Raw genomic sequence first — 16958 nt, forward strand, 5'->3', positions numbered from 1 at the left:
ATCGATAGCGTCGACCGAGCGACAATTTTCCTCAACGGAGGCAGCACTTTTCCTCGGCGAAAAAGATCAGATACTTTTGCAGTCGTGTACCGTTTGCTGAACCGTTTGGAACGCGAGCGCCGTGCGACGAGCGGCATTGTGAAAAGTGAAAAATGGTTTTTCCGCCCTGGGCAGTCGATGCGCTTGGGACGCCCGAGCATGTGCCGTTGCCTGTCAGCGTTTAACAAGTGTTTTCCCCCCAGTTTTCCCTCAATTTTCCCCCCCAAAACAAACGCATCTTTAAACAACTTGTGGGCGTGAGCCAAAGCGGAAATGAGAAAATTTCATTTTAACAATTATTAATTGTCATTCGGTGTCAAATCAAATTGTGCCTGTGTGTTTTCGTGCTAATTGCGTAAATAATCTCTTGAAGTAATTACCTCACATGACTCAAGTAAGCTGCAGCTTACACAAGTACAGTCGATTAAAGTCCCTTTAAGTAAGTTTTTCCCCAAGAAAACTGCTTTGCTTATACTTATGAAGAAAATAAACATAATTCACAATAAAATCTGAGGATCAATACTCATCTAATGTGTATTAACTTGTGTATAGTAACTATATGTTGTTAGTATATACATTTTAACTGCATATATATTCCAAAGAGTTAAAACTAAATAAATACCTATTAAAAACATTACTTTAAAATGAGCTAATCACTTTGGATACGCATTACACATTTGTTATTGTTTGGGCTTCTGCTTTTCGCTGAGATACACTCGATTAACTCGCTCAACACCTCAAGGCGTTCCTGTCGCAATCAATTTCTGTCGCCTTTCTGCATTAATAGTTTCACTAATTTTGAAATTTATTAGATCCCCTCGCCGTGGCTTACATATCTGTTTTATGTGTGTGGTAAACAGTTTTTATCACCTCCACGGGCAGTTTTGGGCTTGCAAACTGTTTGGAAAATCATCAGAGCGGCTAAGCAGAAAAGCAGACAGACGGGCGGAAAAGTCTCTCTCATCCGAAAAGGCTAGTGAAAATATTAACCCGTCCCTGGGCGACGGCAAATCTCTGGCCGGAATGTTTTTTGGATCCGCTGCCTCATCTGGCTGATCTCTGGCATCAGTCAATGTCAGTTGGCCCAGTGCCAGGTCGACTGTGTGGGCGGCGACAAACAAACAATCGTTTGGCTGTGGAAATGTAAATAAATGTGGAGTGGAGTGTAGGAAAGTGCTCGAAGTTGCTGCACCTTGTGGCAAAGTGTCTTGTATCTAAAATCATGAGCACATTTAAAACTGAGAGTACTGCACCTTGTGGCAAAGTATCTTGTATCCATCTATCTAAAATCATGAGCACATTTGAAACTGAGAGTACTTCACATCCCTCAATCTTCTTCTTTCGGCCAAGATGCGTGTGATGCTAGACTAGAAAAATCATTTTCAAGTGGATTTTGTAGCCAGTCTTTTTGGCACTGAACAGTGCGTTTCATACAGCAGTTAGCTGAAATACACAATTGATCTAGAAATGGTTAACTATATCATGGAAACTTATAGAGCAACAACTACATGCTTTTAATTATTTAAAGCGTTTCTAAGGTGGCTTTACTTATGATCATTCTTCTATTTGGTAGTTTATCAGCATCCATATAGACCTGAAACGCACTGTACAAATCCAAACTCTTAATATGTAGTGCCATATATTTCTCGATTGCTAACACATGTTCAAGCGACGACAAAGCATGCCAAATATTTATGGCATATTTTTTGTTGGTGGCATTTTTTGTGTCATATTACTTTAATTTCTATTAATTTTTTCACCGCCTCCAACGCGTCGCACGCTCGCCAGAAATATAAATATTTTAACACATTTTTATACCCGTTACTCGTAGAGTAAAAGGGTATACTAGATTCGTTGAAAAGTATGTAACAGGCAGAAGGAAGCGTTTCCGACCATATAAAGTATATATATTCTTGATCAGGATCAATAGCCGAGTCGATTTGGCCATGTCCGTCTGTCCGTCCGTCTGTCCGTCTGTCCGTCTGTCCGTCTGTCCGTATGAACGTCGAGATCTCAGGAACTACAAAAGCTAGAAAGTTGAGATTAAGTATACAGACTCCAGGGACATAGACGCAGCGCAAGTTTGTCGATTCAGGTTGCCACGCCCACTCTAACGCCCACAAACCGCCCAAAGCTGCCACGCCCACACTTTTGAAAAATGTTTTGATATTTTTTCATTTTTGTATTAGTCTTGTAAATTTCTATCTATTTGCCAAAAAACTTTTGGCCACGCCCACTCTAACGCCCACAAACCGCCCAAAGCTGCCACGCCCACACTTTTGAAAAATGTTTTGATATTTTTTCATTTTTGTATTAGTCTTGTAAATTTCTATCTATTTGCCAAAAAACTTTTGGCCACGCCCACTCTAACGCCCACAAACCGCCAAAAACTGTCCTTCGCACTTACACTAGCTGAGTAACGGGTATCAGATAGTCGGGGAACTCGACTATAGCGTTCTCTCTTGTTTTATCAAGAATTCTTTAATGGCTTTTATTGACTGAGTTTTTGGGCCTATGGACTGGGCATTGGCATTGGCCAAGTGCAAAATTTATTATACATTTATCATTTGGGCACCACTTTTTGGGCCTTTTATTATTGCGTTTCTGTTTTGCTTCACATTGAAAATGTTTATAATATTTGGTTTGCTTTGGATTTCTGAACTTGTGCAACAATTGGCAAGAAATAAAATGTAAATTCTACAATGATATAAAGTCGCTGCCATCTGGTTGAAGGCTGTAAACTTGAACGACTTGCGAAGTGGGTCAGTGTTTCTTCTAACACAAAAAATAGAGGAAATAATTATATTTATTGATTTGGAGTGATTTTGATCTCCCATATAGGAATTTCCATTTTATACCCATTATACTTGACTGCATCATTTCCGTTTCTGAATTTCTTGCCAAAAGTAAGAGCGTCATGCACTTGAACAAACCAGATCTTTCCATCTTTTTTTTCTTGCCAGCACCTTTGCTTAATTCCCAAAATGTTGATCATTTGGAGGCGTTTGGTTTTTATCTATATAAATTTGAAAAGGAAAAAAAATTCGCAAATATGTGCAAATTGCGCAGCTGTCTTTTAATGCAAATTGTTCTCAGAAACATTAATTTCCCTGTCGGAATTTCCTGGAATAATTCTCATTCGTTTTTTATGGAAAATCCTACCATTCTATGCCGATTATTCCATACATTTTTGAACTTTTAATGAATTTTGACCTATATTTCATGTAGTTAAGCGATACAAATATTTAATTACTCATTAAAAGTCAAAGGGAAATGAATTAATTTGTATATCTAAGCTGGCTCATCTATAAATCTTCTCAAACATCAATTACACTGATCTGGCGCCTGATTTTCCTCTTCATTTTCATTTTCATTTCCATACCCATTTTCAAAGTGACGTCAATGAGAGGCCCTACGAGAGGCATTTTCCGTATGGATATTTATAGTTTTATTCCGCCGATTTCGCTGCTTTGGAAAATCTGCGGGTCTGTGTCTTATTTTATTGCTGCCTATAATTGGTTCGTTTATGTGCGCAATGGCAGAGAGCATCCTGAACTTGAAATAGAGGCAGGGCAAACGGGAGGGGAAACTGGAGGGGGGGAGTTTCTGGCCAAGGAGGAAGTTGCAGCAGGATTATGATGTTGTGCGCGGTGCATCGAAATTGGTCTATTTCTGGCCAGCTCGCTGCAATTTGAACTTTGGTTTCAGCGGAAAGTCTAATGACTCAAGAGCAGATCTTTAAAGGGCACTGGAAAAAACACACAAATAGTAGAGAAACTTATTTAGGGGTTGACGACATCTTTGCTTAACTTGGCATACTTTTAGGAGTTTACTTAAAAGTACCACATTAGAATATCACTTAATATACATAACTAATTATTAAGACATAAATCACTTTATATAGAGTTGATTACTAATTATTAAGACATAATACTTGAAACATTTTACTAACCCAATTAGGTGAATAATTTTCACTTTTCCATTGTGTTCATTTGCATGCTTACCTACTGCAATTACCGAATTGTTGTTGCTCATCGAATGACACATAATGCCGCATTTATTGTATCTATTGCCACTAAAGTATCTATAGAGTATATGGTCTCCCACTTTCCATCCATCAATTAATATGCACAAGCAATTATCGAGTTTACCATATTCGGTATACATAGTTTTGAGTGCCTATGCGCGCGTGTTGTGTTCTTCTGTAAAATAATTAAAACAAATTATGCCATGTGCCTACATATCACTGGAAAAAAGTATAAATTCATTTTATTAATATAAAAAAAGAAATGAGTTGACTATAGAATTTAAACCTCTTTTGATTATAAAATATTTAAAACTGCTGCAAGGGAGATTTATTTTAATATTTCAGTTGTCAACCAGTTCAAACTTCATGTCTGTGTGATCTTTTATGTCTTTGTAAAGCTTTTAATTTACTACTACCGTAACCTACTCCTTTATATGATTTGCCTTTTCTACACAAAGTTCTATTGCTAATTTTTCTTGAAGTGCACTAGTGCTCACACACGCCGCAATGTTGTTACTCATATTTGTCCAGCATTATTGTCATCATCACGATAATCCTAATAATCATCATTGTGGCTGTGGCTGTGGAAGACTCATCACTTGGAGTGCCGACTGAGCGACAGTCGCAGTTTATCCGCCGACCAAGTCGAGTCAGTGAATCCGCCAAATCATATTTGTACATATATATTCACATAATACATATTATGCGGATAATAAGTGGATAAACTAATTGACGACAATTAAACCGCCCATTCACTAACCGCCGAAACTAATATAAAATTGTGAAAATATTTTCAACAGGTTGAAAGCATTTAAAATACAAATAAATTCGAAATAATTGCAACAAAGCAGCAACGATTTGTTTATTAAACGAAAAGCACACAAACGAGCAAAAACCCCCCGCAAAAACGAAGGAGAATAAATGGATATAAAAATAAATTAAAAGAAAATAGCAGAGACAGCGGGAAAAACTCGCAAAGAGAAAGAGCGAAACATGTTCAATTTGCTGCGAAGATCGCGTCGCGGAAAAGCGCACAAGATCGTCGACGATGAAGATGGCGATGTGGATGTAGATAGAGATACCCCCTTGAGATACAGTCAAATTGGTCAGATATCTGCCGCCGCTCAAAGAGCAGAAGAGCCGGCGGTAAGAGCACGACGGGCGGTGATCGAAGAGCTGGAGGACTTTGCCAGCGACTTTGACAACGACAACGACACTAGCAGCGGTGGCGACGAAGAGCGTTTAAAATTAGCAAAAACAGCTGCTAATGGCCGCTCCGACAATTTGTATATAAATAAAATGGGCGGCGATGGGCGGAGGATGGAGGTGGATGGGTGGACGTATTCCTCGGCCGCTGATCGAAATGCGGCTACCAGCAGCAGTCAAAACGAGGCAGCCAGCGTGATCGCGAGCAAAAGCTGTGGTGGTCAGCTAATTGGCACTATCGAGATTGAGAACGATATCGATGGCCCCACAACCATAACACATCGCCATCGACAACGCAACGAAGGTGAGCAGCAGAAGCGCCAATCCCTGCTCTCCATTGCCAGTTTCAAGTTGGCTGGCGGCCATACCAAGGATACTAACGAAACCGAGCCGAAAAAGCGTAAAACTCTGCAGAAGAGTCGCGATTTTCTAAGCGACATTTTCATGGCGCGTGGTCGAAATCATCAGCGTCAAAAGCAGCAGCAGCAACAGCAGCAACAGCAGCAGCAACAGCAGCAACAACAGCAGCAGCAGCAGCAACAGCAGCAACATCAGCAACAACAGCAACAACAGCAGCAGCAACAGCAACAACAGCAAAAGCAGCAACAGCAGCAACAACAGCAGCAACAGCAGCAACAACAGCAACAGCAGCAACAGCAGCAGCAGCAGCAAATTGCCGCAGTCGCAGCAGCCAAATCGCATAAAAGTAATGCCACAGACGTAATCGCCACCGCAACACACCTTGAAACGAACTCCGACCCCGCGCTCGCATCCCCGACTACTTATCAAATGACTTTGGCTAATAATAGCCCAGAGAATAGCGGCCAACGAAGAGCGATCGAAGAGAAAAGTAAGCCAACTGGAGTGGAGAAGCGGCAAGAGCATCACACAACACAGAGTTTTCATTTTCCCGCAGAGAGCGAGCATTTTCCGCGACAGATCGAGCCGGAAAAAGAGCCGCGAACAGCCAGCATGCGTTCGTCTTTCATTCAAGCGGCAAACGTTGAGCGGCCAACAGCAATTGCCGAACAGCAGCAGCAACAGCAGCAGCAGCATCCGCAGCAGCAACAGCACGGCGATGCAATTGCTGTTCTGCAGCAACATCTGGCCAGCAAGCAGCAACATCAGGAGCAGCAGCAGCAACATCAGGAGCAGCAGCAACATCAGGAACAGCAGCAGCAACATCAGCAACAACAGCAACATCAGCAGCAACAGCAACAGCAGCGGCAACATCAGCAGCAACAGCAACATCAGGAAGAGCAGCAACATCAGCAACAGCAGCAACAACAGGAGCAACATCAGCAATCAAGTGACATAACCATGGGCCAAACCAGCGCCAAACCGAACGAAATCAGTTCGGCCCACAGTTCGCGTGCCAGTACGCCACGTGAGTTCCGTGAGTCGGTCGTGATTCCGCCGCAGGCGCCGCCCAGGCACCAAAAGTCACCGGAAGTGCCCAGAATCACGGTGGAGGATTGCAGTTTGCCGGAGGAGCAGCCGGCCAAGACGCCGGAAATATACTACGAACTAAATGAGACAGCGGAGGATACGCTGAACATCGAGGAACTGAACGAGGCGCATATCGAAACGCTGGAAGATGAGGTCTTCGCCACGGATATACCCGCTACTATCTATCAAAACTCGAATGGTCGCCCCTGGACGCGACTGAGTCATGTGAAGCTGGAGAATGTGCAGGAGGAGGCCGAGGATGAGGAGGAGGAGGAGCAGGAGGAGGTGGACGATGTCGACGAGGCTGTGGATCTGGACTATGAGCCACATATGTCCGGCAGCAGTCAGTCGAATGGCAACTCGCGGCAATCGGCGAGCAGCGAGCGCAGCGCCCTGAAAAGTGACTCCAATTTGAGCAGCAGTTATGCGGATTCCGGGATCGGGGAGCAGGAACTGAATGCACCACAGCAGCAGCAGCAACAGCAACAGCAGCAACCACCGCAACCACCGCCGCGCAGCTCATCGCACATGGCAACCACCCAAAATGTGAACCACACCTTCATACGCGATGGCAACTCCACGGACTGCGAGGAGACCTTTCTGCAGTGCGACGAACTCGACGACATTGAGCGTTTCAGCGAGTTCAGCGAGCGATTGGTATGCATCGAGAGCATCAGTCTGCCGGATGTGGTTGTCGAGTCAACGACCGCCAATGCATCCACATCAGGAGCATCATCATCAGCAGCAACAGCAGCAGCACCATCATCATCATCCACAAGCACAAATGGCGGCGATGCGCAGATCAACATCAATATTGCCAATGGAGCGGGGGGCAATAGCCTGGGCAATGTGCACTTCATCCCAATCCACGTCGAGGGTCGCAGTCGCAGCAACAGTCCCAAGCAACGCAGCCGGGACGACAGCTGTCTTGGCCAGGACATGGCGCCCAGCATCGAGATCGTCGAGGATGGCAGTGTGCTCAACAAGCCGGTGCGCCAGGAGAGTCCCTTCGACAACCAGGAACTCAGGTGAGCTACTTTCAAATGAGGGGGATATTAAATGGGAATTCAAAAATAGGTGTTGATTTAATATAATGGAAATCCATTTAATAACTTGGAGTTCCTTAAAAGCAAATAAATCATGAATTGCTTACAAGATCCATTTATTATTCCATTATAAATGTGTCTTATATTAAAAGCACTATCTGTTATTTATTGTTCTTGAATGTCACTGGTGGCGTATACGTGATATTTGCTAGTTCAAGCAGCTGCGGCATCAAGTGCGGCGTATTTACTTAATCGCAAGCGCATGCCAACAATTTTGCCATTAATGTGGCACGATGCAGCCAATTTATCTTGATCTTTGTGTCATGGAACATGCCTTGTGATCTGGTTTCTCTTGCCGGGAAATCCATCAGCGGAAATTTCCCTCTCATTCGCTTTGTGGTTTTTCGCTTTCCGCCAATTCAATTTCGCGTCGAGTTTTCCAGTCAGGGGCGACTATTTTTAAATGGATCGGAACATATAAGCTGTATACCCAATTTGATTAGTAAAATATTTTGTGGCATAAGCCAATCAAAGATTTGTTTAAAGACAACTTTTTACAATGATAAAAGATTTTTATTTTAAAATATAAACTAAGTTCATTCGTTAGCGAAAAAGTTTAGAAGTGATTCGACTATAGATAATTTCCCTACACAAAATTCTTTGTGCAAATATCACATCTATAGAAGCGAACAGAAACGAATTCCTTAGAAAAGCCCACTTGTTTTGGCTACTGTCTCGCATTACGTATACGCAGTGTGAAAGGTGGCATTGTTTGGCCTTCGCCGATATGACAGATTATGACAGCCGTGCGGCAAGTGTCTCATAGCCAAATTGCGACAATTATTTGTACATTTTATATATTTTTATGTAAATGCTCGTGTCTAAAATAATAATAAACATTCGATTTGTGTGCAAAATCAGTTGAACACCAGAACGGGGGCAAAAATAAATTCACTTCGTCATTTCTCGTTTGGCTTTCGTTCGCGTTATTTGCAATTTTGTTGGCAACATGTTGGTCAGTTCCCACGCTCGTTTTTTGCGCACTCAGGCAGGGGGTATATCATTTATGATCTATAGTTTGAACTAGCAGTGTAGGATACTTAGGAGATACTTGGGATATTTGATAAAAAGTAAAAAGTCTGGTATTTATACCATAGATAAACTTGTATTAAACTTGCGAGTTTTAAATAACTTTAACTCCTAAACTGAAGTTCTGTTCTTAGTGCTTTGATTAAAGAGTGTTTTCTCAAATTTGATTATAATTTTTATATACTTAAAAGTTCATTTTCCAGAGTATTCCTTGCCTCGACTTGGCTGATCTTCAGCTATTTCCCTCAATCATATTTTCCCATGTGCATAGAACACTATCTGCCTGCTCTAGTTTTATTCGCCTTGCTTATTTTAGGCGTTGTGCAAATAAAAAAGAGACAAGTAAATTTTGAAACGTTCATATTTAGAGCAAACTTGTTGAGGAAGTATATGGGATAAGATGGGGGCCGAGCACTTGTGGAATTTAATTTGGGTTGTTCTTGATTTTGGTGGATAATTGATTGGACATAAGGGAGGAGGAGGAGGAAGAGGAGCAAGAGGTGGAGGCGCATCCTCCACTTGGCCAGCTAGCATTGAAAGATTGAGATTGTTTATTCCGCCGGCACATGCGGCGTATGCGTAATTTGCCTCGAATAAACTAATGGGCATCTTTCCCGAAGCTTCGGCTGCTGTTTCCTTCACTTCGCCACCAGTTGTTGTTTATCTAATCCCATTTAATTATCAACTTGGGCATAAACAGCAAAAGAATCCAAGCTGGCAACTATGCATTTGCCTCGCAAAGTTCACAGGCACCGGCAGCGATGCTCTTGCCAAAAATAATTCAAATAACTTTCAATCTAAGTACACAAGTTGCATCTGTCCTTTGTATCGTATTCTCACTCTCTATAACGCTGTCTATCTTTATCTCCAACTATCTCTACAGACAACACAGAAACGCGTGTCTCAAAATTTGATAAATGCACATTGTCTATACCAAAGTTATGGGACAGTGAAGGAAATCAAAATAATTTTTATAAAATCTATAAATCAAACAAAGTGGAGGGATTTGTTGTAGTGTAATATTAATACTTTATCTATGTTAAAGCTTCTTTTGAGGATCCTGCAATTACAATTGAAGTAGTCTTTCAACTTTGACTTTCTGGACATTTAATTGATATTCCCATTATCCCTTTGTTATCAATTTGTCACTAGTGAAACGCACTGTATTGCTAATAGAGAGCGACTGAGAGTTGGCAAAATGCGCGAACAAAAACAGCGGAAAAACGTTGATTTATAAATAAACTTTGCGCATTTTCGCAGCAACCGAGAATCGACTAGGATAAATTCAATTAAAACGTATTTCATTATTGCGTTGAAAAGCCAAAACAAAACAAAGCAAAGCAAAGCACAAGCCCATATATATTATATAAAAATGTATCTGTATCTTTGTCTACGTTCCCGCATCCGTAGCTATAGATCTCGCTACGTATTGTATCTCAACAAATTATGGTCGAGGAAGACGTTGGCAATGTCTTTACACCTCATTCACGTTTAACGAGCTTTTCCATTCAAATTACGTCAGGCGAATGTCTAGCTATAGGTAAAAAGCGCTGGGACATTAAAAATAATATAAAAATAATAATAATTATTATATTTCTGCGGTTTTCCATTTATTTATTTATACCGTTCGTGCTGCGTGCGCGGAAAACGTTTGTGATTCATTTTGTTTGTGTTGGGGATTATTCAGTGACAAGATTTGTTTGAAAAATTCGTCTGACAGTTGAGCTGTACTGTCTAGGGATTTATGTTTTTTTTTTATTCTATTCCCACTATTACTCATCCTTCGCTTTTGGGTTCCCAGAAAGGAGCTGAAGCAGCAGAAGGCTCGATTCGCCAGCCAACTGGACGAGGCCCACAAAAATGCCAGTCAACTGGAGGCCAAGGTGGGCGACATGCAGTTCAAGATCCAGAAACTGGAGCAGGAACTCTCGGTCAAGCAATGGAACGTTGAGAGTAACTATCATATCATAAGGAAAATATTTAGGGAGCCATTTAAACCATAAATTTTACTTTTAGGACTGCAGGGCGAACTGAGTGCAGCTCACAAGGACGATGAGTATGTGCGGAAAAAGCTAAAACTTCTCGAGGATGAGAAGGTCCACCTACGGCACAAATACAGCGAAAATCAAGATGAATTCCAAAGCAAATATGGTGAGCATAGTGCTATTTAGTTATTTAAACTATTATCCAATAACATTTGTCATAATTCATTATCTATTATTTATGATGGCATTTATGGAGTAATTAATTTCCGATTATGAAGGCAATTTATTTGAATTTTTTCTCGCTTTTTTCAGACGAACTTGAAGCTCAGTACAACGAACTAACCGAGAAGTACAAAGTGACGCAGAGCCTGGCCAAGAGCCTGCAAACCCAACTGGCCTGTGCCCAAGTGGAGGCCGAGGAGTGGCGCCAGCAGGTGGAGCGGATCCGAGCGGATCTGGAGGAGCAGATACGCATCCTGAAGAACGCGCTGGACAACTCGGAGGCGGAGCGCAAGATCTGCGAGGACAAGTGGCAGAAGGAGTTCGAAATGCTCAGGACGCACAATCGAGGTGGGCGATCTATCTATAGATGAAATATAAATATAATATTTTAAATCATTTATAAATGATTTAGAGCGCGAGGAAACGCTGATGACGGACTGCGAGTGGCAACTGCGGCAGATGCAGCGGCAGTGCAAGGACAAGACGGACAAGTCCAACTACGAGCGGAAGCAGGCGGCCGCCAAGGCGGAGGAGCTGGAACTGGAGCTGCAGTCCCGCAGGAGGGAGTCCGAGATGCTGCGCACCTGCCAGGCGCAGGTGAACTCGCTGCGGGGCGTGGTCAGCGAACAGGAGCAGTCCATCCAGACGCTAATGGATCGCATCGAGAACCTGAAGGGCGATCTGCAGTCGGCCAACGAGAATCTCGAGGCTCAGATCGAGGCGGTGCACAAGATCAAGTATCAGTGTGATAAGTGGGTACAATACGTGATTATCAAAGTGATGAGATACCAATGATTATGCCACTTACAGTGCCATCTATGACAAGGAGCGCCAGATGATCTACAAAATCGATGAGGTGCGCAATGAGGCGGCCGCCTTCTGGGAAAACAAACTTTAGTAAGTCGCAAGTCTTATTTATATGTGATGTATTTAGAGTGATAATTGATTTATTTACAGCACAGAGATGACAAGACTGACAAATGAACTGGAGTCCGTGTATGTGGACGAGCGCCGCGAGGCGTTGGACAAACTGCAGAACGAGCACATCGAGGAACTCAGGGCGCTGACCAACAGATACACCGCCAACGAGGAGGAGCTGCGGGCTGAGGTCAGCTCATACTCTCTATACTAAGTTAACTAAATTGAAATATATACTTTTATATAGATTGATGATCTGCACGAGAATCTGGAGCAGAAGAAGCAGGACTTCCTCAGCCTGCGCGAACGTTCGGATAACGCGCTGCTCCAGACGCGAATGCATTTGGATAAGGCCGATCGCGAGTACCAGAATGCCATGTGCCGCGAGGAGGATCGCCGCGTGGAGCTGGAGGAGCGGCTGCAGAAGGAGTTCGAGGCGGAGAAGGCCGAGATGGAAGAGAAGTTCCGCGAACGCCTGGGCCAGGTGAAGGAGGAGTTCGCCAAGGAGCTGCAGCTCTCCACGCAGGAAATGGTCGAAACACATCGAAAGGAGCTGGGTAAAGATAGCAATTGCTATATATATATATCTCATGGATTATTGTAAATATTCCAATTGGCAGACTCTCAAAAGGCCAAGTTGCAGGCGGAGAAGGAGGAGGCGTTGCAGGAGCTTGTAGAACGACATCGCGCGAAAATGGCCGCTGCCGATGAACGAATCAAGTGAGTGCTTGCAATGTGGCATGTCCCGCCTAATAGTGCCCGCCCCCCCTGACCGCTGCTCCCCATCAAATTGCCCGAGGAAACGACACCATTGGCTTGCATTGAATGTCTGCATCCTACTCATTTGCATCCTTGAACTCGATCCATTATCACATGAACTCGTATTCTGTTTCTCTCGTTTCTCTCATTTCATTTCATTTCATTTATTGGATCAGCATGGATCAGCGTTTAGGTCCAACGACAGCCTCTCCAGCCCTGTGGGCGTTCGCAAAGGGGGCGTGGCCGTATATGCCCACACTATATGTGCTATATCTGACCATGTCGCCGCTGATCGCCATCGCATGCCTGGTGTTCAATATTGTCGCCGTGATCTATATCAAATACCGCCACCTCCTAGCGCGCCAATAAAATATTATTGTCATTCCCTTCGTTTCACGCTTCGAAATGCCCCTTGATTTCAATTCAAACTCTGGGTATATCATCGAAAGACTCCTGTAGCTTGTAATGTGTGTCATGTTTGTTGTAAAGTTGGGAGGAAGTCATATTTTTTTTTGGAATGCAGCTTGTCACACGTTGTCCTTCTGGTGCGAATCTCCTAATTATTTACTTTCTCTTTCTCGCTATGTGTGTGTGTCCACTTCAATCCACCACCCACTCTATATAACCTGAATAACCCCCACCCGATTCCGATTCCGTATCCGAATCCGATTCTGCATCCGCATACGTATCCGCGCATCTGTATCTGCATCCGTATCTGCATCTGCATCTGCATCTGTATCTGCATCCGCAGCGATGTAGAACTTCGGCACCAGCGCAATCTGAAGGACCTGAAGGCGGCCTACGATGCCGAGAAGGCGGCGCTGGACAAGCGCGACATCAGCAACGCCAACGAGATCGAGCAGCTGCATCGCAAGTGCCGCTGCCTGACCAACCTGTAAGTGCCCCCACCCCCAAGCCCCCAAAACCACCCACCAACCAAACCCACCCACTTTCACCCCAAGGTCGAAAACTTAAATCCAAAAAAAGATTCTTGAAGGATGATGTGAAAGATGAAGTGAAAGATGAAGTGAAAGCTGTTCTATGTAAAAATAAATCTGTTAGGTATTATTTAGTTAAAACTTTGGAAAACGTTTTGAATTTTGGAAAAGCTATTATATAGATTTATAGATAAAGTAGAGCTGTTTAGAACCTAACCATTGCACTTCTTCTTACAATAATGAACTTTAACAATAAGGATGTATTCCAGCAAATCAAAGACTACTATAAAACGAAGTAAATAATTTAGGAAAATGGATTTAAGAACTTATAAACCAAAGTAAATAATTTAGGAAAATGGATTTAAGAACCCGACCCGTGACTCTTTATATCTTTACCCCAAACTTTAAACTTATCCTACTTTTGCTTGTCCGTGTTGTGGGATGTTGTACGCCAACTCAGTATCCAGTATCCGTATCCGTATCCGCCTTGAATGCACCATCACTACATATTACTATAGTAAATATTGAAGGAGCTTTGAAATCCTCTTTCCGCAGATTCGAGGAGATGCGCATGCGATACGAGCGGCGAGATCCTCGAGCGGAGGATCTGCGTGAGATATCCGAGTTGAGGACGCGCTGCGAGAGTCAGGAGCGGGATTTGTATGTGCTGACCGATCGGCTGCGGGAAATGCAGATACAAATGTCCGAGATGCAACAGAATGGGGAACGCAAGGGGCAAGGTGGGAAGGCGGTGAAGAAGCCGCCGCCCAAATCGATAGCCACCAGCTGTGACGTCATTTACGAGGAGAACGAGGAGCGGGAAACGCCCGACAAGGAAAATGGTGAACTGGAGGAAGAGGAGGAGGAGGAGGAAGAGGAGGAGGTGGAGCAGGAGCCCAGCGACACGGAGTCAAATCACACGATCGAGGTCAATGGAAAATGCGATCGGATCAACGAAGATGACGCCCATCTCATCACCGCCGTGTGATCGGTCAGATCTTCCTTATATATATATCTATATATATATAGATCTTCCAATTTTGTGGCTGTATTCTTCGAGATCCCCAGGAGTGGATGTTCCAGGAGCAAGGATGTGTGATCCCGGGTGCTCTGGTGTGCTTCATGTGCTGCCCTCCGTATCGCTGGATGCGGAAATCGACCCACTCAACCAAATCGCTCAAAGCTTGAACTCATAAAAATTGTAAATGAAATTTCTGAATTGGTTTCTGAAACCGCAAAAAAAAAAACAAAAAAAACGAATAAATGTACATATTTTTAATGAATTTATTAAGGCTTATATTTATTTAATGGGAAAATCAAAATGTTTATTGCTGTTACTTTGCAGCTGTTAGCTTAACAGATGTATTGGCGCTGTTGAGTCCAGAGAGAGTAGCGTCTGAGCATTTAGTTCTTAAGAGAGGCGCATGCGCTCAGATGTACTAAAAGAACTAAATTCGTCGAATTAGTTCGGATTTCAAATATAAAAAAGCATTTGTGGCGCGGCTTAATTTAAATTTACCAAGGGCATATACTAGTACCAAATGGTAACATTTTATATTTAATAATATAAGGAGCATCCAAATAAAATAAATACATTTTTGTGCGACTTTTGTATTTAAAAAAACATAAGTTCGAAGCCCTTCGAACTCGAACTCAAACGGTTGCATCGAACCGAAAAAGTGACCGTTCGTGCGCTGTGCGTGTGATGCTAAAAATGCCAGCTGCGGCGACCAACATATACGAATATATACGAACGCATTTATCGCCGCGCGGTCAGTCGTCGAAATGTTCGAGATCCGGTCGTTTTGAAGAACCAGCTCGAGCGGTGTTGTCGCGTGAAATTGAAACTGAAAAAGCCGGCAAAACTGAAGCAAGTGTGTTGTGATTGAGAATTGAGCAAAACGAAAACGGTGGCCAAAACGAGCCGTTTAATGAGCAAACAAGCTGGCCAATAACCAATTACCATTTACCATTTACCATGCCATCAAGGCATCGTGATAACAACGCAGACACAACCGGCAGCAATTTGTTAATTTGAAACTTCGTGTGTGTTCCTCTCCAAAATAAGAGAAAAAAAAAACAAACCAAGTAATTTACCAAGCATTTAAACTGCATTTGTAGCATAACACTTTAGTGGCGCGTAGGAGAAAACAGCAAGGTCGTTAGGGGTCGAATGCTAAATTGTTTGTGATGCAAGTGACAAAATCAAAATTGGAGTAAATAGGTAAAAGTTGTAAGAAAGAGGAGACACGGATATTTCCCCTTTTCGCTTTTTGGCCATTTCTGTGGGCATCTTCGCGTCGCGTAACGGTAAATCTTTGCGCCCTGCGTGTCTTCGTGTGCGTGCGTGTTTGAGTGTGCGTTTTTTCGGTTTTGTTTTCATCTTCTCCTTGCCGTCCTCCTTCTGCTTACTTCCACCTTCAATTGCCATCTCCTAATTTCCACTACGAACGGAGAAACACGAAAACGAAAAGTAAGTGCCGCTACTTTTATTCCTCCTATGTATGTCCATATATGTGTTATTGTAAAAGATTTGCAGCCATGTGTGTGTGAGGGAGATTTCGTGTGTGCGATAGTGTGTGTGCAGCCTCCACCAAGCGCCGCATTTAAAGGATATTCCTAATCCGTTTTATTGATTGCAGGGCAGAAAGGAGCGGCGAAAAAACAGCAACAACAACAACTACACAGCTGGAGTACTCAAATTGTTTGCGTGTAACTGTGTGCGTTTTTTGTCTATGTGTGTGTGTGTGCTCGCCCGTGTTTAGTTTTGTTGTTCTCGGCAATCTGTGCCGCTTTTTTTATGTTTTTATTCCCTTCCCATTTCCACTCTATCCTCATCCTCCGGGGTTGTTGTTGTTGTCGGTGATTTAGTAGTGCCTGCTGTTTTCGTTTCGTTTCTTCTTTTTCTCCCTCTGATATCCCTCTAATTCTGACTCCTGGCCGGCTTTTTGTTGTTGCTGCCCACAGATTTCCTGACAAATGTTAATTATTTATGCAACACTTCCTTTGCACTCTGCATTTTGTTATACAATTGTCCGTTTTCACTCCTTTGGCTTAAATTGTATAAACACTTCCTAAATGTCTTGAAAACTTCCCTTTTAAAATAGAAGAACTTATAAATTCATATATGTACATATATCTATGAAAAAGTGCGTATTGGAAGATCTTCTGCAAAATAAGAAACCACTTTTATAAACATTGTTTTATTGATGCAGAAAATGATGCAGCATCACAGCAATCAGAAAGACATTTAAAAGTTCAGATATCTCTACACAATGAT

General features: G+C 42.8%; 2 protein-coding genes across 12 annotated transcripts in view; both read left to right on the forward strand.

Annotated features, from left to right (window-relative positions):
• The first annotated feature begins 100 nt into the window (after positions 1 to 100).
• On the forward strand, positions 101 to 14937 carry LOC6537702 (putative uncharacterized protein DDB_G0271606). Of its 3 annotated transcripts, none has more exons than XM_039375406.2 (12): positions 101 to 478; positions 4867 to 7749; positions 10658 to 10809; positions 10873 to 11007; positions 11154 to 11411; positions 11476 to 11815; positions 11874 to 11960; positions 12021 to 12171; positions 12229 to 12538; positions 12602 to 12701; positions 13492 to 13635; positions 14234 to 14936. In XM_039375406.2, the coding sequence occupies exons 2-12, from the start codon at positions 5060 to 5062 to the stop codon at positions 14664 to 14666; spliced, it is 4800 nt and encodes a 1599-aa protein (XP_039231340.1). In that variant the 5' UTR covers positions 101 to 478; positions 4867 to 5059; the 3' UTR covers positions 14667 to 14936. The 3 variants fall into 3 exon arrangements, with proteins under 3 accessions (XP_039231340.1, XP_039231342.1, XP_039231341.1); XM_039375408.2 differs by lacking the exon at positions 101 to 478 and adding an exon at positions 12917 to 13099 and having other exon boundaries at positions 4724 to 7749; positions 14234 to 14937; XM_039375407.2 differs by lacking the exons at positions 101 to 478; positions 13492 to 13635 and having other exon boundaries at positions 4725 to 7749; positions 14234 to 14937.
• Positions 14938 to 15443: 506 nt separating this feature from the next.
• The window catches only part of LOC6537706 (sterile alpha motif domain-containing protein 5), a 155442-nt gene continuing 153927 nt past the window's right edge, over positions 15444 to 16958 (forward strand). For 7 of the 9 annotated variants that reach the window (XM_039376426.2, XM_039376427.2, XM_039376428.2 and 4 more), the window contains exon 1: positions 15444 to 16151. The gene's annotated coding sequence lies outside the window, so the exon portion shown is untranslated. The remainder of the gene's footprint in view (positions 16152 to 16958) is intronic. The other 2 variants (XM_039376432.2, XM_039376433.2) reach the window with 1 other exon arrangement.

This window comes from Drosophila yakuba, chromosome 3R (genome assembly GCF_016746365.2).
Source record: "Drosophila yakuba strain Tai18E2 chromosome 3R, Prin_Dyak_Tai18E2_2.1, whole genome shotgun sequence".
NCBI classification, from domain to species: domain Eukaryota; kingdom Metazoa; phylum Arthropoda; class Insecta; order Diptera; family Drosophilidae; genus Drosophila; species Drosophila yakuba.